Genomic DNA, 25,315 nt, shown 5'->3' on the forward strand with positions numbered 1-25,315 from the left:
GGGGGGAATGTTAAGAGCAGGTAATTTTTTAAAAGGCAAAACTGGGATTTCTCTGGTGGCCCAGTGGTGAACAATACTCCTCGCAATGCGCAGGACATGGGTTCAACTTCCTGGTTGGGAAATTAAAATCCCACATGTTGAGAAGCAACTAAGCTCGCACACTGCAACTACTGAGTCCATGTGGCACAACTAGAGACTCCAAGTGCCACAATGAAAGATCCACGTGACACAACTAAGACCTGATGCAACCAAATAAATAAATAAATATTTTTCAAATAAATAAATCTAAAAAACTAAAATAAAAATTAGAATGGCAGTTATAAATGAATAGCATTTAAATATGTATTAGTAAGTAATAAGAGTAAGTTTCAAGCCATACAAAGTTCACCAAAACAATTTTTATTTCCAGTGTTTAATTGGGTATGCACACAGGCATGACACAGGTTTGGATCCATTAAGTCCTCATGCAGAATTATATTCTTCTCCATAAAGAAGCCAGTTCCATCCAGGTCACTATCTACACACCTATGTTACAACATTTATATCAAATCTGGTATCTGAAGAAAAGATACACATATAATATGTTCATTTAAGTTACGTATTTTACAGAAAGATTAAAAATTCAAGTCACACAAAACTCAAAAACTGTATTAAAAGTTGGAGTAGAAAACTCAGAGATCCACCTGGAATGACTAGAGAATGGAAGTTCTGTATCCACCTGTGTTAAAACTGGTAAATGTGATGAAATTTGTTACCAATAAAACGCATTTTTTTTTTTTGCTCAATGTACGTTATCTAATTTTAACAATATGGCACCCTAAAAACCAAATGTATTTTTATGATGAGGCACTTTTGTTAGTGATGAAACCAAAAGAACACGTCTGCCGCATACAAACGCCAGAAATTTTCTTCAGTAATCTTGGGTGTACACACTATGCAGTGAGTTGCAACAAATACCTTGCTCCTTTGTATACAACTATCCAATATATTTTAAATATATATTTATTTATATATTTATATATATATATATATATGTTCTTCTGGCTGTAGTAATGCACCGTAAAGCTATTTCACAGTGCAAAATGATGAAACCAGCCCAAATGAAGGCTGCATAATAACAATTCTGGTACAAGAAAATATTTACAGAGTTACTGGAAAGTGTAACAGTAGCTTTTATTCGATCGAGAAAGAACCCCCAGTTTAAAGACAGGGATGGAACTGTGCTTTGTGGTCTGGGGTTTCAGACAGTTGATGAGGTTGGACCGTGGCTGCAGAACTGGCGTTTTGGCTCATGTTCTGGAAGCTTTCTCCATTTATTTGGTCAGGTGACTGTGGTGGTATGGAAAGAGGGGCCCTGTTAGTTGAAGCCAAGGTGCTGGAAGAACTGTCTGCATCTGACTGGAAAGACAGAGGCGGGTCCCTGGTTGGTATTTCTAAGGTGCTGAGACTCTCAGGCTGGGGGTCCCCCGTGTCCCCTCTGCTCAGGTCAGTCATACTGGTACGTAGCCGCTCCCTGGCCAGCCAGTCTGAGATGGACAGGTCCTGGGCAGAGCATTTGGGCTTCAATCGATTCACAGCTGAAAGTTCGGATTCTCTGTCCCCGCTCTGCTCCTGCGCTTTCCAGAAATTCAGAACACTAATTTCAGTAGCATCCCTGTGCCCGCCCAGCGTGTGTCTGCGTTTGATGTTTTTCCTTTTGGCAGGATCGGCGATGGTTTTTTGACTTCCTACTCCAAACATGTCATCGGCCGGGGCTTTGGGCCTCAGTTTTAACCGATCGGCTATTTTTGTTTTCCAAGTGGGTTCCTGTTTGTCCGATTCGCTTCTGGCTGGTGGTGTCAGTAAATTTCCGGTGGATTTTCCTTTTTTCATAACGTCGAACACTTTGGTGATGGAAGGGGCTTCTTTCTCATTCTTGGCGTCTCCTAGACTCCCACTATCCGACTTGAACCTGGCGGATTTCTTCCTGGACAGAGTGTCACACTCGATCAGTTTATGGGAGCTGAAGAGCTGTCTCCGGCTTTCTAAACTCGAGGTTAAACTTCCCTCCGTGCAGCTCACCTCACTGCATTCCGAGTTTCTCCGGCTGGTCTTCGCAGCCTCTTGGAGTTTTCCTCGGAAGAGCCTGTCGGAGGCCAGGGCGGCGGGGAAGACCGGGAAGTCGCTCTCGCTGTCCGTCTCCACCGGCCGGCCCTCGCTGACCAGCTCACTCCTCTCGTCATCAGCTTCGTCTCCCCGGCTCTCGGCCATGGACTGCACCTCGGGGCTCAGCCGGCTGGAGTCGAGGCCGGCCAGGTAGGGAGCGGACGGTGCGCCGGCGTAGTCGGAGGTGATGCTGCCGACACTGACCAGGAGCTCGCTGTGCTTGGGCTCGGGGCTGGGGGGTTTCCTGGTGGGAAAGCTTGCCGGGGGAGCGGGGGCGTGAGTGCTGAGCGGGGTGCCGGAGTCGGACCCCGTGTCTTCCAGGTGGGAGGATTTCTGGGCCGCGAGGGCCCTGGGGCTCTCTCTCAGGACCGCGAGGCGACAGCTCAGGGTGGGTGACCGGGTCTGCTTGGTGCTTTGGGGGGCCGGTGGCTCCAAGCTCTCCCTGCGCGGGGCCCTCGGCTCAGCTCTGCTGCCTCCGCTGCTGTCTTTCTTCGTGTTGTTTTCTTTGGGAGCAACGGTCCTTTGTTTTCGGCCCGGTGTCTCACTCTCTTTCTTGGACTCTTCTTTAGTGTCGTGGTGACCCTGCTCTGAGTTTTCTTTCTTGAAAAACACATTGTCCAGCTCGTCTTCCGAGCTGCTGGGTTGTGCTTTTTCTTTTGGCTTTTTCCTCTTGCGACTGGCAGCCGCGAAGATGGAGGATACAAGCAGGTCCCTGCTGTACTGGTCTTTTCCGGATCCCCAAGAACCCTGGGAAGCAGAGATACAACGCTTTGAACAGAACGTCATCGAGTTCACTTTCTGAAAAGGTTTCCCCCCAAAAATTTCTTTTTGTGCGTGTGCGATTTCTATGGCTTGATTTAAAAAAAAAAAAAAAAAATTTTTTTTAAACTAAAATATAGTTGATTTACAAGGTTGTGCCAATCTCTGCTGTACAGCAAAGTGACTCGGTTATAATACATATAGACATTCTTTTCCATTATAGTACATCAAGGATGTTGATATAGTGCCCTGTGCTATACAGTAGGACCTTGTTGTTTATCCATCCTATATGTAATAGTTTACATCTGCTAATCCCAAACTCCCAGTCCTTCCCTCCCCACCCCACCTCAGTTATTTCTTAACCACTAAAGCCAAGTACTAACAAGGTGTGGTTTTTACACCTCCTTTTAATTTGTGCCTAACATAAGCTTTTATTTTCAATTAATTAGAAATGTGACTAATTAATATTTATTTATCAGCCAAGTCACACAGCTCACATACACCTGTCCTTCAGGGACACATTTTGTGTTTGGTGGCCCCCACCCCTCATTGTTCTTAACTTTTCTGTATCTATGGACCATCCCCGCTTCTGCTATACTCAGTGGGTCTACAGGTTCTTTCCTCTGGAGCACAGGTTTCATAGTCAATATTCTGACAGCTGAATATAATATTCTGATGCAGGTTACTAAAATCTTGTGACTACCTTTTTTCTAATTACAGATGTCACAAGATATAGATACTGTCTTGAATAAGCTGATTAAGACAAGGGAGCTTTTGGGTTCCTATTAGTTCAGTCAGGCTGGATTTGTAGAGACTGGCCTTAGGTAAACTAGGTTGGTAATGTCTTCATTGATCTCAAGGAACAACAAAATCAGAAACTTCAAAAAACCTAAGGTCAATGCAAGATCTTAAATCCTTACCATAGAAACTCTGTCATGCCCTGTATTGAGAAAGTTGCAGTGCGGTCAACCAGCTTAGTCAGCTATGCCTAATAGGTTCCTGATGACGACTGTTTAAGACCATTTAATTAACATGTTCATAATGCCTACAGGCTCAGTTAATGGGGGAGAGGGGTGTCAATAAACCCTAGCTGGTTTAACACACCCCATTTAAGATGAGCAGGCAGACAGTATGCTGAGTCAGAAGCAGAAAATATGGTTTCTCTATTGTCATAAAAATTTTAGACAAGCTAGAACTGCTATACTGAAGTCTTGAAAATTAAAAACTTAGGCTGTTGTACTAAAAAGGACTTTCCAAAATCAAATCAGATGTACAGAACTTTGTTTTTCTAAGTTTTAAAGGACTGTCTAATTATCCAGGACTTTTCTGATGGTTATTCACATTTTAACACATTCTGCTGAAGACCTCAGGGAATGATGGCTATGACTGGGCTCTGAATTAGAAGATCTGGTGTTTCTTTAGCCCATTCTTCCCTCACTTGCTGCATGTGACACTGAGCAAGTGATTCAGTTTTCAACAACTCAATTTCATTGTTTATTTAAGTGAAAAAAATTAGATTATCTTTAAGATTCCCAACATTGATGATTCTGTGATCATGTATATGTTAGAGCAAATGACTTTTACTTCTAATATAATTGAAAGCGTTGTTACAAAAAAATATAATTTGGATATCTACACCATAATTGATTAAGATGAAGAGACTGCTATAATCACAGGTTAAGAAATATGCTTCTAGTAAGAGACATGGAGGAAATTTCAAAAAAGTTTTTTAAAACATAAAAATCTAAATCTGAAGTCTTATATTCTGGCCAAAAGAGGTGGGAAACTGGTCCAAAGTAAGTAAGTCTAAGGAGACATGACAACATAATGCAAGGATTGATCCTTGATTGCACCCTGTATACAAGAAAAGAAAAAAGCAAACATTGTTGGGACGACTGGTCGAATGTGTGTAAATGTTGTACATTAGAAATAATAATGTATTCTACTCATGAACTGCCTGAGTACAATAATTATACTGTAATTATACAGAAGAATGCCCTTGTTCTTACGTGACACACATGAAAGCACTTAGGGGTAAAGTGTTATCATATTTATAAGTAACTCAAATGACATAGAATAAAATTACATACATATATATCAAGAGTTACCAACTGAAAAGTCTAGGGCAAAAGGTTTGAATGCTAACTATTATTCCAGTAACTTAAAAATTTCCAAAATAAAAAGTTGGGATAAAAAAATGATAAAAAAATTTTAAAAAGACAGTAATGATCACAATATAAGTGATAGTGAATGATATATCACTAAATATTTTGCAATATTTTCTGCAAGAAATTAAATTATAATTTAGTCATATGTGACCTCATTATGCTTAGAAATGATATGTAACATTCATGTCTCATTTCCAAATAGAACCTTAAAAAATTTTATTGACAGTTTTACTTGCTACTATCTCAGCAGAGCAAAATTTGAAATAAAAAACTTTCTAACTAAAAGAATGTCTTTAAAACTACTCAAATAGTTGTGTACTTTGGTGGTAGTGTCAACAGAACACAAACTGTGTAAACAAAAATTGACTGTAAAAACAAAATTAGTGACTTTGTTAAAAAGAAGGCAAGAATAGTTTTATAAAAAATACGTAATGATTAAGTCTATATCACTACTGAAATGTTTACAGATGAAATACAATGTTTGGCATTTGTTTCAAAACAGTCCCAAGGAGGAGGAAAGTGGGCGGGGAGCAGATAAGACAAATGTTGACCGTATGTTAATTGAGGAGGGATAATGAGGACTTATACTAGTCTGTCTACTTTTGTGCATGTTAGAAAATTTGCACATATAAGAACAAAGAGGGGAAGGCCTATTTCTTTGTATTATACTAAACTATGCTGAGATAAACCCAACACCCCAATTCACAATCTAGTATTCCTCTATCATATTCTAAGCATTACTTTTCCCCTTTATAATACTGTTAGTCTGTGTCATCAGACACAGACAGGGGTGCACCACATACGAATCACAACCATCAGCTACAAAGCAATTCCCCCCTACAATATTTCCCAACTGTAAGAAACAATTTACCTTAGATTTTGTTGAGTCACTAGTAGCTGAATCTGTGGGAAGTTAAGGAAAACACGGTCAGTATTGGTCAGATTCTTTACTGCTTCCCACAAACAATGCAAAAACTTATGGAAGAGACAGGCACAGAACAAAATGTGAAAGCAAAACTCAAAAAACAATAGAACACAGTGGATAGTCAGAGCTCACAAAGATGCAAGCTGCACCACAGAAAGCCACCGCCATGAAAGGATGCTGTGAATTGTAGGCAGAATCAGCTCAATGATAGGGATGGCAAAGGAGCCCTGTACTAAACAAAACAGAAACACTAGTGTTTATTAAATTTTCTAAGTATTCAATCTAGCAATAAAACAGCTTGAAGACCTTTTGAAGAATCACACTATGTACCACATCCTGTATCTGAAACTGATACACAATGTAGAACGTTTGAGATTGTTGGCTGCCCTCACTACAAATTGAGATGCTCAGACTTGGTGTTATTTGATTTTTGTCAGACTGTCAATGGTAAATTTGAGAAGCATTTACTGTATGCATAATATGCATTCGGATAACCCTGCTTCTAGGTCACTTTGGTGTCATGTTAAATCATGCTGATCTCTGTGCTTTGGAACCCCGGTTTCACATCTGTGCAGTCAGGGATCCTTTTGACTAGTTACACTGCTACCAGTTTTCCAATTATCTAGTAACGAATGCTATTATGAAAATGGAAAAATGGAGAGCGTCATTTTACTGTCTGGCAAAACTCAGATTGTACAAGTACAAAGAGGGTAGGAAGGGGCTAGCAGTCTTTAGGACAACACCAATTTTTGAAATTTTCTCTTTCAACTTCAGGGAAATGGATTTTCAGAGTTAATGAGCTGAGCCCCATGCCACGCCCCTTTCAACACATGGCTCAATGCTTTATGACTTTAAGAACTGGTGGACCATACCATGCTATTTCTCCTCATGGTCTGCTTCAGAAATAACAAGAAACAGCAGAAAAACTTTTAAGAAAGTAGTCGTGATCTGTTTACAAGAATCGTAAGAGAAAAGGTACACCACAGATCAACTCGGTGTGCGTTTACAGGAATCGGGGGTTTCTGCAGACAAGGCAGCTACAGTGTGGACAACAGTCGTCCTTCTTCCTACAGTTCCAGCTGTCCATCAGGGACACCACAGAATCCACTAGCGACATTACCGTGTGATAGACTCCTCCCATCTCGCCTGTTCAACATCAGTATAGATTTGCCTGTGTCAGTAAAGTGCTGGAAAAAAAACCCTTTAGGACTAAAACACGAACTAGAGACAAAGGGAGAACATGGTGTAAAACATGCTAGGTTAGTTGCAACAGTTTGGCAGGAGAAAACTTTCATCGAAAGAGCCTGCAAGAACTAGTATTTCACCAAATATTAGGGTGGCGATAGAAAACAGAAGAAAATGTCAAAGAGGTTGACTTTTATGGTGACCTCTGTAGCGACAAGATAATATATACTGCATTTATGGAAATGTTGCCCGTGAGGATTTTACATAGTTAACTTGCTGCTTTTTCAACAGAACATCCAGCTCGAGAGTAAGAATTACTTGCAACAGTCTAGACCACACTTTCTGCCGTCACAGCAACCACATACTCAGTAGCGGGTATCTGTTTTACCTTGTGATGACTATTACATGGAAACTGTGAATTAAAAAAAAAAAAAAGAACAAAACAGTGGTTTGCATGCTCATTTTCCCTCATAGTTCCTTTCTGACAAGCATTACAACTCCATGCACTGCCAATGGCACTACAGTCACTGGAAGATAATCAAGATCAATCAGAAAAGGAAGATTACATTCTTTTATTAGTGGAAAGGGAAAAAGGGAAGAAGAAAAGAAAAAAAAAAATCATAGTGAATTGTTACTTATGATTGATTTGCTCTTTCATGTTATAAAAATTTAGCTTTTAACCTAAAGATCAATACTGCCCAGGCAAGAGTTACCTGATACATCTCCAGGGGAGACGCCTGTCCTTCCAATGTTGGTGAGTAAATGATCTATGTTTGGCACTGGCTGGGAGTCTACTGTGTTTTCCTCCTGCACTGTTGTCTATGGTTAATAAACAAAGATCTCTTCATCATCTCTTCAAAGATACTTTCTTTAAAATTCAAACAACATTTAGTAAAAGACACATTACTGAGTGGAGGACATATGCTTAATTTTTTACACTGTTTGCATATAATCAAATACCAAACAAGCATCATACTTGGACTTTCATTAGATCAGACACTGAGGTGCTATAGACCTGCTTCCGAGCTGCAAAGCAGACAATAGCATACAAAGCAGGAAGGTGACACTGTCGTAGGGTCAGCATCTCACGTGTCCCCAGTGAAAAGAACAGAGTACAAACGCTGGCAGCCAATACTTACAAGAGGTTCTTCAGCACCTTCTTCTGTGAAAAACCAGTCATGCTAAAATTTAAAATAAAAAAGATGAAAAAGAGAAATTAAATAACCCCCTAAAGAGATCTATAGTTTGGACGATAGCACAGAAAAAATAATTTTCTTAGGGGAAAAAAAATATATAACCATATTCTACCCTGCCAACTATCAGCTGCTCATGAAAAAGAATTTTCTCGATGGGCTGAAGCCTGAACTTACGTGCTGGATAAGTGTCTCTACGATCTTGTACTGGTCTGGCATGTGAGTGACCATGTGTGTCATGTTATCCTCGGATGTTCTCACTAGAGTTGGACCAAACACTATGGCTAGGTTTCTTGGTTCCATCTGCAACACAGGATATTAGAAAACATCATAACGTTTCTTAAGAAAGCAGGCTTAAATTCCCATTGCATGTTTGGCATTTTATTTCTAAAAGGTTCTTTTGATGCAAAAGAATTCAAAACAATGGTTGACTGATACGTGTAAAATAGTAATAATGCTTCCTGGTTGGGATTTCCATAAACCAATCTATATGTAAATTTTTTCTTGCTTTAATGACAATATACAACACAACTGACATTTTTTCCAAGAAGTGTTTGATTGAAAGCAATTTATCTGGTTCACAACTAGTATTATAGGGAATTCCCTAGTGGTCCTGTGGTTAAGGCTCCACGATTCCACTGCAGGGGGCACAGGTTCGATTCCTGAACAGAGAACTGCACAGCGTGGCTAAAAAGAAGTATTACTAAAGCTGGATTAACTGACAAAAGTATTAAAATCAAAGGGAATAATATTTGTAAAAGAATAGGGAAAACCTCTCCCCTCAAAAACTAAAAATTGGAAATTAATATATAAAATTTTCCAGATTTGCCCAAGCAGTACATCAAGATCATGAATATGTAAAAGTCTAATGTCTGAAAATAGTCTTTCGATAAAATCTTTACTTCAACCAAGACTTCCAAAGCCTTTTGCTCACCCTTGTACCAATATGAATACCTCAGTATTACATGCTTAGATGTTTGTATGTTTATTTCCATATTTTGTATTCCTGTTTAACTACCCAGTTACCAAAGGTACAAATCTTTTTTGTTATATCTTATAGTGTTTAGTATAATCTTTTGACCTCAGGATTTGATTAAAACATTAAATAACCAATCCCCAAAACATACCAGACAGTAAAACACCATTGTAGAATTAAAAAAAAAAAAATCAAACTGATCTAGGGACCCATACCAAAAATTCAGTTTCCATCCATCACTATACAGTTGATCCCCTTTACCCTGTCACCCTGCCTTCACCCCCACCCCTCCTTCCCTACATCCCAACGCTCCTCCCCTCTGGTAATCACTGCTCTGTTCTCTGTATCAATGTATTTTTTTGTTCGGTTTTGTTTGTTCATCTATTTGGTGTGTGAGTTTTTTTTTTATTCCATATGATATTCATAAAAAAGACATTTCTTTAAATCAATCAGGAAAAACTACACATGAATAGAATATTAGATAATATTAAGGAATACTAAATTTTGGTGTGTTTGATAAAGGTAATATGGTGGTATTAAAACAAAACAAAGAAAAGGTCTTATCTGTTTAAAAAACAAAGGACACGTCTGTTGTTTTTCACTGTATACCACTTGGTACATTTTTACTGTTGTTTTATGCAAGCACTGCACATTCAAAATATTAATATACAGTTGAAAAATAAAAAGTAAACTTTCTTTTTCATTTTTCTTGCTGGATAAACATAAAAGAGAATGTCTTTAAAAAACAGTAATTGATATTTTGGGGCTCCTTTGCTTTTAAGAGTAATCTTTAGAGGGACTTGATCAGCAATGTGATGTATTTTAGAGCTTTTGTTTAATTATAACCTATTTTTGATTATTTGGCATGAAGCAGGGGAGCATGTCTTTTCAACTGAAGCCACTGAAAGCATATCTCTTCAATAAAGAGTTTACATACCTTATTTTTTTCTGAATTTTCTGCTACTGTCTTCAGATGAGCCGAAAGAAACTTGAGTGTTTCGTAATGATGTTCCGGCAAATCGTGAATCTGAAACATATTATTTGCATGATGGATTTAAATGCTGAACTTTTGTTGTACCTCCAAAAATACAAAATAATACTTACTAGTCTTTTTAATGTTTTCAGACGATCTAGAGGATCTTCCTTACGATTGGCTTCAATAAAGTCGGCGTATTTATCTGACAACAACAGTAAGAACAAAAAAAACAAATTCATCTTAAATTGTTCAAGTGAGCTATAATCAAGTTTCCCTTTAAGATTCTATTTCAAACCATGATTGAAAAGAAAAGCAAAATAGTGAAGACCACAAATAGCCTTTGAAATGTTGTCTTTGAAACTGCTATAGTTTTTAATATCTCCTAAGCCAACGCAGGAGACCCAAGAGACATGGTTTTGATCCCTAGTTTGGGAAAATCCCCTGGAGAAGGAAATGGCAACCCACTTCAGTATTCTTGCCTGGAAAATCCCTTGGACAGAGAAGCCTGGCAGGCTACAGTCCGTGAGGTTGCAGAGTCAGACACAACTGAGCAACTGAGCACATATGCACATACAAGCCTTATCAAATAAAGGAAATTCCCTAAAACGTGAGTTCGCTGAGGGTACATCAGTCTGTCTACTTTCTCTCTCTTTATTCCAACACCTGCTACAGGGTCTTATCTCAATCAAATAGTAGGCTTGGCTGAAAAAATGTTTTTCTACTAATTGTACCTTAAAAAGTCTGAAGGCTTTTCACTGAGAACAATAATAAATGTATTTTCAACTTGGCTGTAAACATGAGTGAACAGAATAATATATATTTTTACTGAACTGTAACAATTTTTTAATAAACTCTACTTTTCACTGAAATGTATTGAGGGAAAAACAATCCAGATCACAAAAATAACACACGATTATGCTTTGTATACTAAAAAGAACTAAACAAAACCTCCTGTTCCCTTTGACAGAAGTATTTTTTCCCAGTTTAATTGAATATGCTGTGGGTTCCCAACAAAGTGTGGTTCAACTGTTTCATCTGGTGTCTTGGGTGGAGGTAAACTCACCATTTGTGAAGAGAGGTTCTGGGAGTTTTCTGAAGAAGGATTTTAGTAAACTGCTGATCACATTCAAATCTCGCCATTTCTGGTTATGCAAGATAAAAATACAGTACTTTTGTACTCAGTACCACCAAAGGGGGAAAAAAAAAAAAAGAACCCAACAACACAGACCAGTAATTCAAATAGAAATACACAAACTTAAAAAAAAAAAAAGACACAAACTTACATCATCTTGTATATCAATATCAGCCATTCCCTTGTTGAGCTCCTCCTGCATACTGGAGATGGCTGCATTGTTTCCAGGGACTCTGTAAATACCTGTATATTCGAGACCTCTTTCTTCAACTAATTTACAACATATGTCAACTATTAATGGAATATACTGCAAAACAAGAAATAAACATTTATTTAAAACCATATGAATGTTTATCTTCAGTTAGTAGATGTGTATCATAGCTAAAAGACCCTTTCCATCAAAAAGGAAACAGTATATGAATTGCTGTTATTTGATACAGAGAAAATGAATATAGACATTGCAGAACTGGGAAGAGAAAACCAACAGAAGATATTTGAGTCAGTGGGGAAAGAATGAGTAAGTCAAGACAGAAAGGAGAATCCATAGTAACAATAGTCTAAGGAGGCAATAAGAGCAAATAAGAGAATGTGGAAACAGTTCAGTTGAATAAAAGAAGGGTGGAGGGGAAGAAGAGGGTTAGAATAACATTCACCCACTCATGATAGGAATCTTAACATGGGCATTGTAAATACACACACACCCATTTACATCTATAACACTTTCTCAATCAAGTCCTTGTTCCCATGCTTCTTTAAACATACATGACTTGAAAATGAATTCTTACCAAGCATTTTGAATACATTCCTACTGGCTGAATAATTATTCCATTTCAGAGTCAATACATTAGCAAAAAACATTACAAAAATTATTCAACACACTCATACAGGTCAGAAACACTTAGAGAAACTAAGGTCTGTTAAGACGAGGAAAACATTCAACAGATGGACAGACACGCCCGGAGATCTGCAGGGCTGTGTACTCAGGTCCCAGTATGACTATGGCTGAATTAATGACTTTAGGAAGTCTGGTTAGCCAGTGTCTCCTACCCGGTTTGTATGAGCTGGTGGGCAATCGTCCAGTCTGACCCCAAATGTTCCCGTAGCAGTAGGCTTTTTCTCAAATGTCTTTCTCATAATACTTGGAATGCCTTTTCTCCACGTGCCTTTGTCTTTTGGAGGACTGGTATCATCTTTTGATTGTTTTTCAAAAGAAAATGCCATAAGAGAAAATGGAAACAAGAGAATCTAAATCATGACTTTAAAGATCCTTAATCAAGATTTATATAAGTCAGAGTCCTGTTCTATAAAGAATATAACCTTTATTTATCAAACATATTCTATTCTCTTCCAAATATAACACTCCTTTCAACCTTCCAGATAATCTATTAATAGTTGGAATCATGTATGCTTCTTCACCTTTCGACTATCTGTACCATGATTTTCTTTAAAACAGTCAAGAAAACAATCAATGTGACATCTTTATAGTGAGACTTTAGCAAAAGGAAATATATTGGTTCTATTTCAAAATGAAACTACCTGGATCTTCATTATTAATTGATGTGTATATATGTGTTGTATTTTTCCTCTCTTGGTATTATTGTATTAACAAGAAGTGATGTCTTGGACTCCCATCCTAAGAAAGGCCCCACTAGGCTAGACCAGGGCCCAGTGATCTCTGGGTTAGTTCACCCTGAGCTGAGGTCCACAGAAAAATATGAAAACGTCTTTGCAATCCCAATTTTGTTTTATTAAAAAATATTTTAAACTGATAATTCAACTATATTTAGTTGATTTACTACAATCCCTGTTTTATTTTACTTTCTATTTATTTATTTTTTTGGCTGCACCATGGGGCATGTGGGATCTTAGTTCCCCAACCAGGGATCTAACCCATACCCCCTACAGTGGAAGCTCGGAGTCCTAACCACTGGACTGCCAAAGAAGTCCCTATGGTCCCAATTTTAAATTCTACATTTATCTAGGAACGCCGGTGTCAGTACCTTTACTGAGAAGCTTCCTTTCTGACTCCTCCTTGGGAGAGTGTGGACTCTGAGTCCGAGGCTCTGCTTTAGCACCAAGTAGGGTCTGCCGGATGCTGAGACTCTGACGAGGGGTCTTCGGCAATGGCTCTGCTTTGCTGCCGAAAGAAAGGGACATTTGTGAACAAACAAGCATTTTTACATCCTGATGACCTAGGAGGCACGGTGGGATTCTCACCTCATTAGACTGTTGTATTCTTTTATTCTTCGACTAATTAGGTCCCTGTTAGTGACTCCAGTGTCCTACAGAATAAACAGAAGGTAAAATGAGAAAGTCAATTCTAAATTCAAACAGGGATCCTACTTTTTTTTGGTGGCAGGGGACATGGTGGGGGGGGCCCTCCATACTACTTTGCTCATTCAATACCGACACTATGGAGTGGTTTTAAAACCTCTACTCAAATCACGACCCAACATCATTAAGTGACAAATGCTCCAAGTGCCTCTCCCATTTCCAAGAGCTTTCCGTTTATTTCCTGTACCCCCGCAATACCTAGACAACCAGCAAGTTGCCAGTGTTCAAATTTATTGAACTCATCTGTCATTTTTAATAAATGACTGGGAAACAGAGAGCCAGTTTTTTTCTCACTAACCCCAGATTGTTAGAACAGAAAAGCTCAAAACTGTTTTTCTTTTTTAACCTCAACAATATGCTGCATGGAAAATGCAGAGTTGACCATAAGATGATTTTTTTTTTCCCTACTGATTCCAGTTATATATTGACATGTGTCCTCAAATATATTTTTTACTTGTCTCATTTCGATCATAGTGAACATTATAATTTACAAAGAATACAGGCTTTGTAAATTCTCGGATTCAAATCTATTCTTCTCATTTACCAACTGAAAAAGAATATGGTTAAGACCTAGAATAAGATTGCCTGGGTTAAGTCCTAGTCCTGACACTTCTAAGCTATGTGACTTTGGGGACACTACTTAACCTCTCTTTGTCAAATAGTTCCCATGTTTGAAACATAGTAATGATACTAGTAGGACACATTCATATGATTACTGTGATTAACCAATGTAAAAATACTTACAAGACTGCCTGCCATATGGTATATGCTCAGTGAATTATTCCTTTCTGAGCTATAAAACTGGGTGAAAATATCTGTGTCTGAAAAATCAGATAGTGATGATGGCTGACATGAAGTGCATGTTCATGACCTACCAGGCACCGGGCTACATTCTTTGTAAGCATCACCTCCACCAACCCTTAAAACAGCCCTACGTCTCAAAGATGAAGTCATCTACTGCCCATTACGACACCTGGCACAGAGCAGGTGCTGATTCAAACAGGAACTCCTGTGAACTGCTACTTACAGCTAAAATCTATATCCAAGTTCTGATTTTCCCTCTTTACTGTGACAAAACTCACTGATGTTTTTTAATAGTGGTTGTTGTAGAAAAAGGGTTGTATTGATACGGATCTGGGGTTCATTGTTAGTGACAAACATGGCAGAGTATAAACTATCAGGAAAAAAAGCACAGGCATTTTTCTTATGAACTAAGTTTTCACGATTTAAATTGGATATAATGGAAATGACTAAATTTGAGAACATAATTTGCATAATTTTATGCTTGATGTAGGTGTTCCTGAATACCGTAAGAGGAAAGAACCTTGTGTTTTTCTTTTTTTGTCATAACAATGGGTCACACGAAAGGAGAACAATATCTAAGAAAAACTGTGTTGATAGGAAAAAGGGACCCTTGAGTGAAATCTAGACTTAATCACTGCTGAATCTGCTCTGTAGAGTTTATAGTTATGTACACGTAAAAACAGTATCTTCACTGCTGGAATTTCTGCTGTAAAAATATCTTGATGCCTGTGAGTTAGAAACACCTTATTAAAAAGAAAAACTGGCTTATCACATGATTTCTGATAATGCAAGTTTTCTTAGAATCCAATTATTATATTACTACAGGCTATATTATACTCTTGCCTGCACCATTTCATTAAAAAAAAATCACACGATCAGATTGTCTTTGAATTTACACACTGATTTGAGAAGCATTTTCAGTGTAACTTAAGCCCCACAACAATCCTGGTCTTAAGATAAAGAAACAGAGTATTTAGTCATTAAGGTAATGACCAGGACTAGAAACCTAGATCTCTGATCAGTTCACTGCTTGACAAAGTATGCAGAATATCTGAATAATCTATTTCTCTAGCTCAGTAATGATGATTTTTCCAGTAAGTGAAAATAACATAGAATATTAATATGTACACTGAATTCTCCTTCTTCTTTATTTTTTTTTGTTGGGGGGAATGCAGCCTGAGGTTTCTGACCTCAGTGCCCTGACTAGGGATCAAACCCATGCCCTCGGCAATGGGAGCACAGAGTTCTAACCACTGGACCACCAGGGAATTCCCTGAGTTTTCCTTCTGAACACCTATTTTTAAGTGAAAATAGCATGCTATAATTTTTTTTTTAAGTGATGTATCAGAGTCTTTCAGTCTTCTTTTAAAAAACCGTCATGAAGGTTGCTGGTTTTATCGATGTCATTTTGGACAATCACCTCCTCGTTTAAATTGCTGCTCTCCTGGATGGTTTTGATCCAGGCTAACATGTCGTCCCTGTCTTCAGCCTGAAACAGGCACTCGCAGTCAGACGTGGTGAGTCGAAAGACATTCTTCCTCTTGGTCTCGCTGTAAGAGATGTCTATTAAGCAGGCGTTAACACTGATGGGCTGCTCCTCCTCAGACGGAGTCGTTTGTTCTCGTTTATCTTTGTACAGATACAGCGAATGGCCCCGAAGTACAACATACATCTGCTTCCATGGCCGAATACTTCCACCAACTCGCTGGAGAACATGAGACAAATCAGACAGACTCAGCATGCGGCTAAATTTTAGTGCAGGACAGACACACCAAGCAGCGCTGTTAACATACAGAAATGTTAACCCAAGGTGGCGGGTGCCTGCTTTACGTCAACATATATTTGTTAGGGGAGGAAAGACAAAATTTGTGGAGTGTAAACCAAGTTGGGCACTGCATTCCTATCACAGTCAAGGGTAGTGAAACCTCAACTTTAATTGGGTCCGGAAAATAAAGTGAACAAAGTTAATTAGGATAAAGCAAGTGTAGCAAAATATATAAAAAATGCTAACGAAATAGAAAATAAGGAAAAAGATCAGTCAGAAAAATCTTTTGGGTGAAAGCAAGGGTTAAGACAAGTCTTAGATCATGCAAATGACAAACACTGCATAAGGCGACTCCAAAATGATAGGTACAAGTGATGAATTTAGTTAACAAAATTGACCAATTTTATATGGTCAGGCAACAACATCCGAGGTGGGTTTTCTCAAGAAGAGAAAAGTCTGATACTCTTTTGACAGTATTATAGTTTTCTTATAAATTAAGCTGCCCAAATATTGTAGGGAATTTTCTGATAAAGTTTTTATTGTATTGTTATCTGCTCCATGAAGCATATATTGATACTGTGATATTCATTTAAATACCTCTTATGTTTATAAAATAAATGGAACGATAAAGCTATTTTAAAGGCAACTTAACGAGTAAACTGGAAGATGCTGAATAAAAGTTTTTAAATATTAATATGGAGAATTGCCACTCCCTAAAGGATTACCCTGTGATAATCCATGGGTAATAAATTGTTTAATAAGAGAAGCAGAGTTCCTTCTTAAATACTCTGATGTCACTTTAATGTTGCCAAGATAAAAGACAACGTATTCCATATGTAATTGATATAAAGAATGAAAAAAGGAATTAAATTTAAAAAGGTATTAAATTAAATCACTGATCAGAATTTTTTAAAATAATTTTTCCTGTATGTTGACAAAGATATGTATAAATATTTTTGACTTTTCTTATTATGTATATGTTGCCATTTTCTGTATATAGACTGACTGCTTTATTTTTTAGGGCCTGCATTTCACAAGCTCACAGTAGCTAAGAAAAGGTACTACCTTGCCCTTATCAGTGACAAGTGGCCTGAAATGGAGCCACCCTTCCTTGGCAGCATCGCTGAAAACCTCTGAGGAAGAGTCTTTCCTGGATCCGGAATCTTCTGATGACTTTTGACTGTCTAAGATCTATAGAAAAGGTCACAGAAAACATAGCAAAATATCAGCTTTTTCCTTTGGAAATACTTGCATGTCGAAATTGCTTTGCTGAAAGTCTTCTACTAAATCTTCCAAATGAAAGGCTCCTTTTGAAAACCCCTAACTTTATCAATTACATAAGAAAAATTTTTATTTTTTTTTAAGATGAGCATCATTTTTTAAAGTCACCTAAAGGAATTTTTTTAACCATTAAAAAACAACAGAAATAGTATAATTTTCCTGTTCTCAAGAGCTCACAGTTTTAGTGAGGAAAGACAAAGAAGAACAAAAAATTAAAAAACAAGAAAATGATCAGATTGTGATTAGTGTCATTTGGAGAATGAAACAATGAGATGCAATAAAAGGAACAACCAAGTAGTGGCTATAAATTGGTGCTGCTGAAGCAAGTCTTCTCTGCACAAAGAACACGTAAGATGAAATTTGGAGAAAACATTTTTAAAAGGGGCAACCATGAAAGGTCAGGGGAAAGAAAAAATTTAGGGAGAATGCATAGCTAATGAATATACATTCATCGTTATCATCTTCTTTTCTTTTTCTATTTTATTTTTTTGGCTGTGCCCTGCAGCGTGTGGGATCTTAGTTCCCCAACTAAGGATCGAATTCAAGTCCCCTGTCTTGGCAGGCAATCTTAACCACTGCACTGTCAGGGAAGTCCTTCACTGTTACCATTTTAAATGTTCACTCTTCCATGGGAGTAAGAGAAACTGCTAATTACGGATTGCGCAGGATACTCCAAGCTGTGGCAGGAAGTGTTGGGAGGGGAGACCATGAAGTGACGCATCAGGGGAGTAACACCTTCTGATCACACAGCTGGAAGGTTGTTCTGCTTGCTACCTGGAGTGTGGGTTTGAAAGGAACAACTATGAAAGGACAACCTACGGGAATCCAGGCAAGGGATGATGGGAGCTGGGAATACAGGAGCAAAAATGAAGACGGAGAGGAATGGAAAGGTTCAAGGTATGTCCTGGAGGTGGAGTGGACTGGCACGTGAAATGGAAAAGAAAAAAACAGGATAATTACCGTATTTGACACTTGAACAACTAGGTATCCTGAAGTAGATTCTGAGAGATGGGGAAAGCTGAGGGATACATGTCTAGGGGAGTCATCTAAGTCTACTTGGCTGTGTAAACCTTGAGCTGCTCATTACACATCCCATTGCAGATGGTGCAGGGCAGGAGCCCACGTGAGCTGAAGTTTGGGGAAGAGGTCAAGGCTAGCGAAATACACTCGGGGAGATCTCTGGAGCAGACTGTTGAGAAAATGAGGGTAGATGGAGAGGCCAGAGGAGTCAGAATCAGCTCTAGACCTTCCAACATTTTATATACTAGGTAGAGGCAGAAATGGAGACCAGCAGAAGAAAGTGTTTCAGGAGGTGAGAAATCATGCTGGATACTCCTCCTGAAAAGTCAAATGTGTTGAAAACCCAAGCAACTAGGGACTTCCCTGGTGGTTCAGTGGTCAAGAATCTGCCTTCCGATGCAGGGAACGTGGGTATGATCCCTGGTCCGGGAACTAAGATCCCACTTGCTGCAAGGCAACTGAGCCTGCGTGCTCTAGACCCCACGCTCTACAACTAAGAGCCCAGGTGCCATGAGAAGACCCAACGCAGCCAAAAAAAAAAAACCAAAAAGCCCTAGCAACTAGTCTTTTATTGGTAAGCTCGGCCTTAACAGTGCCATCCTGATATGTGTGGGTTGAGAAAGACATGACACGGGGGAGTGGAAACCACGGACAGTTTTTTCCCAAGGAATTTTGCTGTGGAAAATGGAAGAGTAAAATAGGAGCAGTAAATAGGGGAGAGAGAGGTTGCGGATTCCAGGAAGGTTTTTCTTTTAAATACAGGAAATAGTAGAACATGCCTTTATATGCTGGTGACTGAATCACTGGAAAGAGTGATTCTGCAGAAGAGAGAAGGGTCCTGAGAAAGGGAATAGTGATGGAATCCAAAGAAGAAATGTGGGTGTTTGTGTTTAATAGGATAATGTTCCCAGTAAAAAGATATTTATTGGTACTTCCCTGGTGGTCCAGTGGTTAAGAATCTGCCATTCAATGCAGGGGACATGAGTTCGATCCCTGGTTGGGGAACTCAGATCCCACATGCCATAGGGCAACTAAGCCCACATGCCACAACTACAGAGTCCGTGAGCTACAATGAAAGATCCCACATGATGCAGTGAAGATCCTGAGTGCTACAACCAAGACCCGAAGCAGCCAGATAAATAAAAATAAATTAAAAAAAAAATAGGTATAGGTATTTATTAAAATAAGGGTAAAGAAGGCAGAAAGTGTGAGTATAAGTGAAGACCCTAATATTTTTGAAGAAGGCAAAATAACAAAATCCCTGTCTAACAACTTTTAGGGAAAGGTATGAGGGGAGGGTAGATAAGAGTGGATGGGGTGGATTATATTGAGGGGGTGGTGGCTGAGTGAAGTAATGTTGAGGACAGAAAAACAAACATACTGCTGGACAGTCAGAGTTTTGTCCATAAACTTGTGTCAATAAAATAAGAAAACCAGCACAATGTATGTGAAGTATTATATATTTGATGAATACATTTATAAATCGCAACTTAGAAGGCAATTTTCCAAATGCGCTTGAAGCTTACAGAATAAAGGGTTATGACACTTAAATATAAAATACCTAATGATAAAAGAAACAATTCTCTATGCAGAGCTAAAGTAAATTAAAGGTAATAAAAACATTTATCATTTGCTGGTATTTTAAAAATATTGACTACCTACCTTGATTCCCTTCAGGCTAGATACATGTTTAAAAGACCTGTTGGAAAAGAAATCTATCAATATTTGTAGTAAGTGCATAAAAATAACTTAAAGATGTAAAAGTAATTTGACTATTACAACTACTCTTTCATTAACAAGATGACCTTTCATTTTTACCATGTTAAGTGTTCAGGGTTCAATGCAAGAAAGGCAAAAGAGCTAATTTTATAAGTACTTAAATTTTTGATTCAGTGACAGAGGTTTCTTAAACTGTAAGTTAAAACCATCTCTGTATAAAAGGTGAGATTTTGTATTCTTGGGTTTTTTAGATCAAAGAAAAAGCTACTCAGATGAAGCATTGGGCTTTATGTTATTAGTTACCTGTAGCTGTAATGCTCTATTAAGGATTTCCACACTGTCAATAATGAGCAGTCCGTGGTCACCATCAATGGTCAGAGAGACCAGCACGTGCACACTCATCCAGCTTGTGGACATGGTCGTAGCAAGTGCGTTATCAGGGCTGGTCATGGCCACCACTCTTCCCTCCGACCCTATCCTGGATGTTTCAGTACAGAGAACAACTCTGAAAGCCACTAAAAAAGCTTAGGGCTTTGGAGGACAGGTTCACATTGATTATTCAAAACAATTTAAGTTCATGGGACAAAGCTGTTTTGTGTTGTAATTCAAAATTCATTTAAGGAGCACAGGATTTTAATGTGTGACTGAAGATGCCATGGTCCTTTCCTCTCAGTCCCACCATCACTGCGGGAAGCAGTGTGTAGCTGGGATAAGGTAAAGCTGACTGTGAAACGAGGCTGTTACCGATATCTTTTTGTGAGAGAGAGTAAAGGCGAAGATGGCTCATACATCCCATCCTGCATCGTTAGAATAATCCCTGCCAGTCACTGCCACTGCCCTGGCCACACCTCACACACACTCCCCTGAGGCAACTAGTCTAGGAAGAGCAAACTGGACAGCAACTGGCAATAGATTCTGTAGTGAAAATTATACATACCCTTTGATATAACAATCCTTTTTCCAACTGTACTCACTCAAACATATGCTAAATGAACTATGTATAAATATAGTCACCAAAGGATTATTTGCCGTGGCATAAGATTTGATCATCGAAATATCTACTAATAGAATATAGAATACCAATTAAATATATTACAGTGTAACTACTCAGTGGAAAATTAAACAATCACGAAAAAGAATGAGCCAGGAATACATACACTGAAAGCTCTCCAAGATCAGTGTGTAGAGCACATATCATTTGTTTATAAAAAGAATTAGAATACATACATGAATGTATATAAGCATATGCAAACGTGTGTGATTTTATGCAAGGAATAGCTCTGGAATTACAGAAAAGATAGCATAGCTCTGTCTGAGAGTAGGACTGTGTGACTAGAGGTCTAAAGCAGGAATAATTTTATGTATATTTTTGTATCATAAAATACTATTACTGATTTTTAAACACTTTAAAAAAAAATTCAATTGAATGTATTATCACGTAACAATTTTTATTTTTTATTTGCATTTCTAATGTCGAAGTTAGAAAATATATCAGTAAATTCAGTGTTTATATGTCAAGGGCATACTGAGCACCCACTAACAGGAATTTAAAACAACACACTTGAGACTTACAGTTTTGCATCTTCTCTGTAATCATCCAGGCCCTCATCATATGATTTGGATCGTTCTGTCTTTGAGCTGGGCTGGGCATCCAGGCTGGGAGGCCCAACAGATTCTGCAAGTAAAACCCAACATTCAGACATGTGCAAGTAGTTTCCAGACTCTTTCTTCACGGCAAGAAGATCACCACAGTACCCTACATGGAAAACTGAGAACGTGAGACAATTCACGTAACTACTCAATGAAACGTACCCTGGTCATGGGAGAGCTGACGTCGAATTAATGGAGCTGAAGTTGTGAGGCTGGGAGGGACCGTTGCTATGGAGGGTACCTGGGAGGTGGAGGCAGAGATGACCGCAGAGGCGGGGATGTGAGAAATGTCGTGATCGATGCTAGGACTGGTAGGTTCATCTATAAGATAAAATGAAAATAAATATTGAGATGTTAAATGGCCTCATCATCATTAATGATAACAATGACAGAACTAATCATTGGTACCCAGTATTAAAAGAACCAGATACAGATCGTAACACAACCACAGCAATAACAGTAAATGAGAGTCATCTGTTAAAAGTCTACTCACACAGTTTCTACTCTAGTTAATTCCAAAGAATTCCGAGAATATGATCTAAGACATCAAATGAGTTGCTTTTACCCAAAATTAAATTGTTTGCTTCTACCACACAATTAAGAGAACTCCCTGGTGGCTCAGATGATAAAGAATCTGCCTGCAGTGCAGGAGGCCTGGGTTCGATCTCTGGGTCGGGAAGATCCCCTGGAGAAAGGAATGGCAACCCACTCCAGTATTCTTGCCTGGAGAATTCCATGGACTAAGGTTACAGTCCATGCAGTCGCAAAGAGTTGGACATGACTAACACTTTCACCAAACAATTAATACTTTCACCAAACTGATCATCAAGATACCAAAGTTTACAGGTATTCAGAACCTAAACCTATAAAAGCAGCATGTTTGTGTGTATGTGAGAGGCATGTGTGTATGAAAGATGACCCAGCTTGCCAGCTGACGAATGCTGGAAACATTAATTTTGAGGAATCCAACATTTACCTTAAAATAATTTAATAAATATTAGGTACCGATTTCACCAATTTATCTTTAGGATGATTAATTTTAGCACAGAGAATAAGCCAGCTGTTAGGAATGGGGAAGACTGAGCTGTGGGTCAAAGGATTTAGATCATGTTTTGCTGGACTTTGTGAAAGCTACTTAATTCCTCTGGATATTAAATTCATTCCCTATAAAGAAATTGGGCTAGGATTATCAGAAGGGTCATTTATAGCTCAAGAGGACTACAACAATAAATCCACAATAGGGGTAAAATTATCTGTTTAATTTATGTAAGAACATAAAATACTTAGGGGCTTTTGTAAGCCGGGGATTTCTTAGGGGGCTTCTGAGGTTTGAATTTATTTTAAAAACTGACAGATCTGACTGAGAGTGTAGTTATTATTGGATCTACTTTCAATATTAAAGGAACTAGCTGAAAATCCAGAAAATCTGATTGAGGGAAACAATTCTATAATTTTTATAAGTACAAAGTTTTTTAAAAAATGTATTTCCCTAAGTAAATAAGCATAGTATTCTACAAGGTGTGTTATAGATCAGTCTGAAATATTTCAGGATAACAGCCAACACTACTACCAAAAGGAAGATAAATGAACATCTAAAATTATTCTGTGGTGAGCAGTTTTGTTACACTTGAAACACATAAATTTATCTAGTAAGAAGATGCCAACTCAAACTTGGGAGATTTGAGCTAAAAAGAGTGAATATTAAATTCAAAATTATTGTTTAATCACCCAGGCCCATGCCTTTTGGGTAAATTTCAGATAACTAAGTTCTCTTGAACTGGAGAAGAAAATGGCAAACCACTTCAGTATTCTTGCCTTGAGAACCCCATTAACAATAGGAAAAGGCAAAAAGATATGATACTGAAAGATGAACCCCCCAGGCCGGTAGGTGCCCAATATGCTACTGGAGATCAGTGGAGAAATAACTCCAAAAAGAATGAAGACACGGAGCCAAAGCAAAAACAACGCCCAGCTGTGGATGACTGGTGATGGAAGTCAAGTTCGATGCTGTAAAGAACAACGTTATGATCCAGCTCTATCCTACAAGCTCTCAGATTTCTGAATTGGTTTAAAATGCCAGTGTCAACAAGGCTGTATCAACCAAATTCAATTTTAGTTAGGCAAATCCTAATTTGGTACACACGTACTGGCCAACACTGGGGTGAGAGGAACAAGAGAAAATATTTAAAATACAGCAAAAATGAGGGGAGTACGAATTTTAGATGAAACTGAAGTGGGTGATACAACTGTCTTTTTTATATTAATAGTTATGAGTAGTAGTATGATGACCTAGACAGGTGGCGTGAGGGGGTCGGAGGGAGGCTCAGAATGGAGGGAGGGAATATAAGTGTACATATAGCTGATTCGTGTCGATGTACAGCAGAAACTAAGAAAACATTTTAAAGCAATTATCCTCCAATTAAAAATATAAAAAAAAAAAAACACAAAAAATCAAGATTGGAAAATATACCTTAATACCTGCTACTAAAGAACAAACTACTTAGGAACTCATTATTCATTTTGTATTTTGTGTTTACTTGTGACAGATGTTGAAATTTATTTTTAGGACGTACTTTGAAGCTTTACAGGGCATGTGTGTATAGTGAATGTGAAAGTTGCTCAGTTGTGTCTGACTCTGCAACCCCATAGACTATACATTCCATGGAATTCTCCAGACCAGAATGCTGGAGCGGGTAGCCTTTCCCTTCTCCAGGGGATCTTCCCAACCCAGGGGATGAACTCAGGTCTCCCGCATTGCAGGTGGATTCTTTACCAGCTGAGACACAAGGGTGTGAGCAGGTATAAACAAAATACTGCTAATGACTGATTTTCCTAATTTAAAAACAAAGTGGTTTATTTTCTTCATTTTTCTAAATCTTGCAACCCCAGAGGACTGTTAGACGTTAAATGTATAACAAAATGCTGGAACATTTTCGTTCTGCAAGATGTTTCATTATCTCTGTATTACACAGATAACAAAGTAAATGAATTGGCTCCATTCTCTGATACTTTGGGAAATAAAGCCAAAGCACCTATTTATTTATTTGTATTGGTTATAATGCTTTCAAGTAACAAAAATAATTATTAAAATCACAGACTATTAAGACTCTGGAGTGCGATGCTACAAAAGCAAGCCTTAATTCTTTTTTTTCCTTCGAATTTAAATGTTTCATAAAAAGCACAAAGCATAGTCCAACATTCTCCAAAGTATGTTTTAAGGTACACTAAACTGAAATGCTCTAAATAAAAGAAAGGATTCATGGTCAAATACTTCTGAGACAAA

General features: G+C 38.2%; 1 protein-coding gene across 8 annotated transcripts in view; it reads right to left on the bottom strand.

Moving 5' to 3' along the window:
• Window positions 1-1,139: 1,139 nt before the first annotated feature.
• Window positions 1,140-25,315, bottom strand: part of ARHGAP21 (Rho GTPase activating protein 21) — a 129,155-nt gene continuing 104,979 nt past the window's right edge. For all 8 annotated transcript variants that reach the window (XM_081556797.1, XM_081556795.1, XM_081556796.1 and 5 more), the window contains 17 exons: window positions 22,195-22,353; window positions 21,955-22,057; window positions 20,326-20,362; window positions 17,428-17,553; window positions 16,018-16,302; window positions 13,677-13,741; window positions 13,460-13,596; window positions 12,507-12,649; window positions 11,611-11,766; window positions 11,391-11,469; window positions 10,456-10,529; window positions 10,289-10,378; window positions 8,553-8,678; window positions 8,322-8,363; window positions 7,896-8,001; window positions 5,944-5,975; window positions 1,140-2,892 (listed from right to left, as the gene is read on the bottom strand). In XM_081556797.1, the coding sequence (XP_081412923.1) occupies window positions 1,201-2,892; window positions 5,944-5,975; window positions 7,896-8,001; window positions 8,322-8,363; window positions 8,553-8,678; window positions 10,289-10,378; window positions 10,456-10,529; window positions 11,391-11,469; window positions 11,611-11,766; window positions 12,507-12,649; window positions 13,460-13,596; window positions 13,677-13,741; window positions 16,018-16,302; window positions 17,428-17,553; window positions 20,326-20,362; window positions 21,955-22,057; window positions 22,195-22,353 (3,452 nt within the window). In that variant the 3' untranslated portion in view covers window positions 1,140-1,200. The remainder of the gene's footprint in view (window positions 2,893-5,943; window positions 5,976-7,895; window positions 8,002-8,321; window positions 8,364-8,552; window positions 8,679-10,288; window positions 10,379-10,455; window positions 10,530-11,390; window positions 11,470-11,610; window positions 11,767-12,506; window positions 12,650-13,459; window positions 13,597-13,676; window positions 13,742-16,017; window positions 16,303-17,427; window positions 17,554-20,325; window positions 20,363-21,954; window positions 22,058-22,194; window positions 22,354-25,315) is intronic.

The sequence above is a fragment of the Giraffa tippelskirchi genome, chromosome 13 (genome assembly GCF_054371585.1).
Source record: "Giraffa tippelskirchi isolate mGirTip1 chromosome 13, T2T-mGirTip1v1.2.pri, whole genome shotgun sequence".
In the NCBI taxonomy this organism is placed as follows: Eukaryota; Metazoa; Chordata; class Mammalia; order Artiodactyla; family Giraffidae; genus Giraffa; species Giraffa tippelskirchi.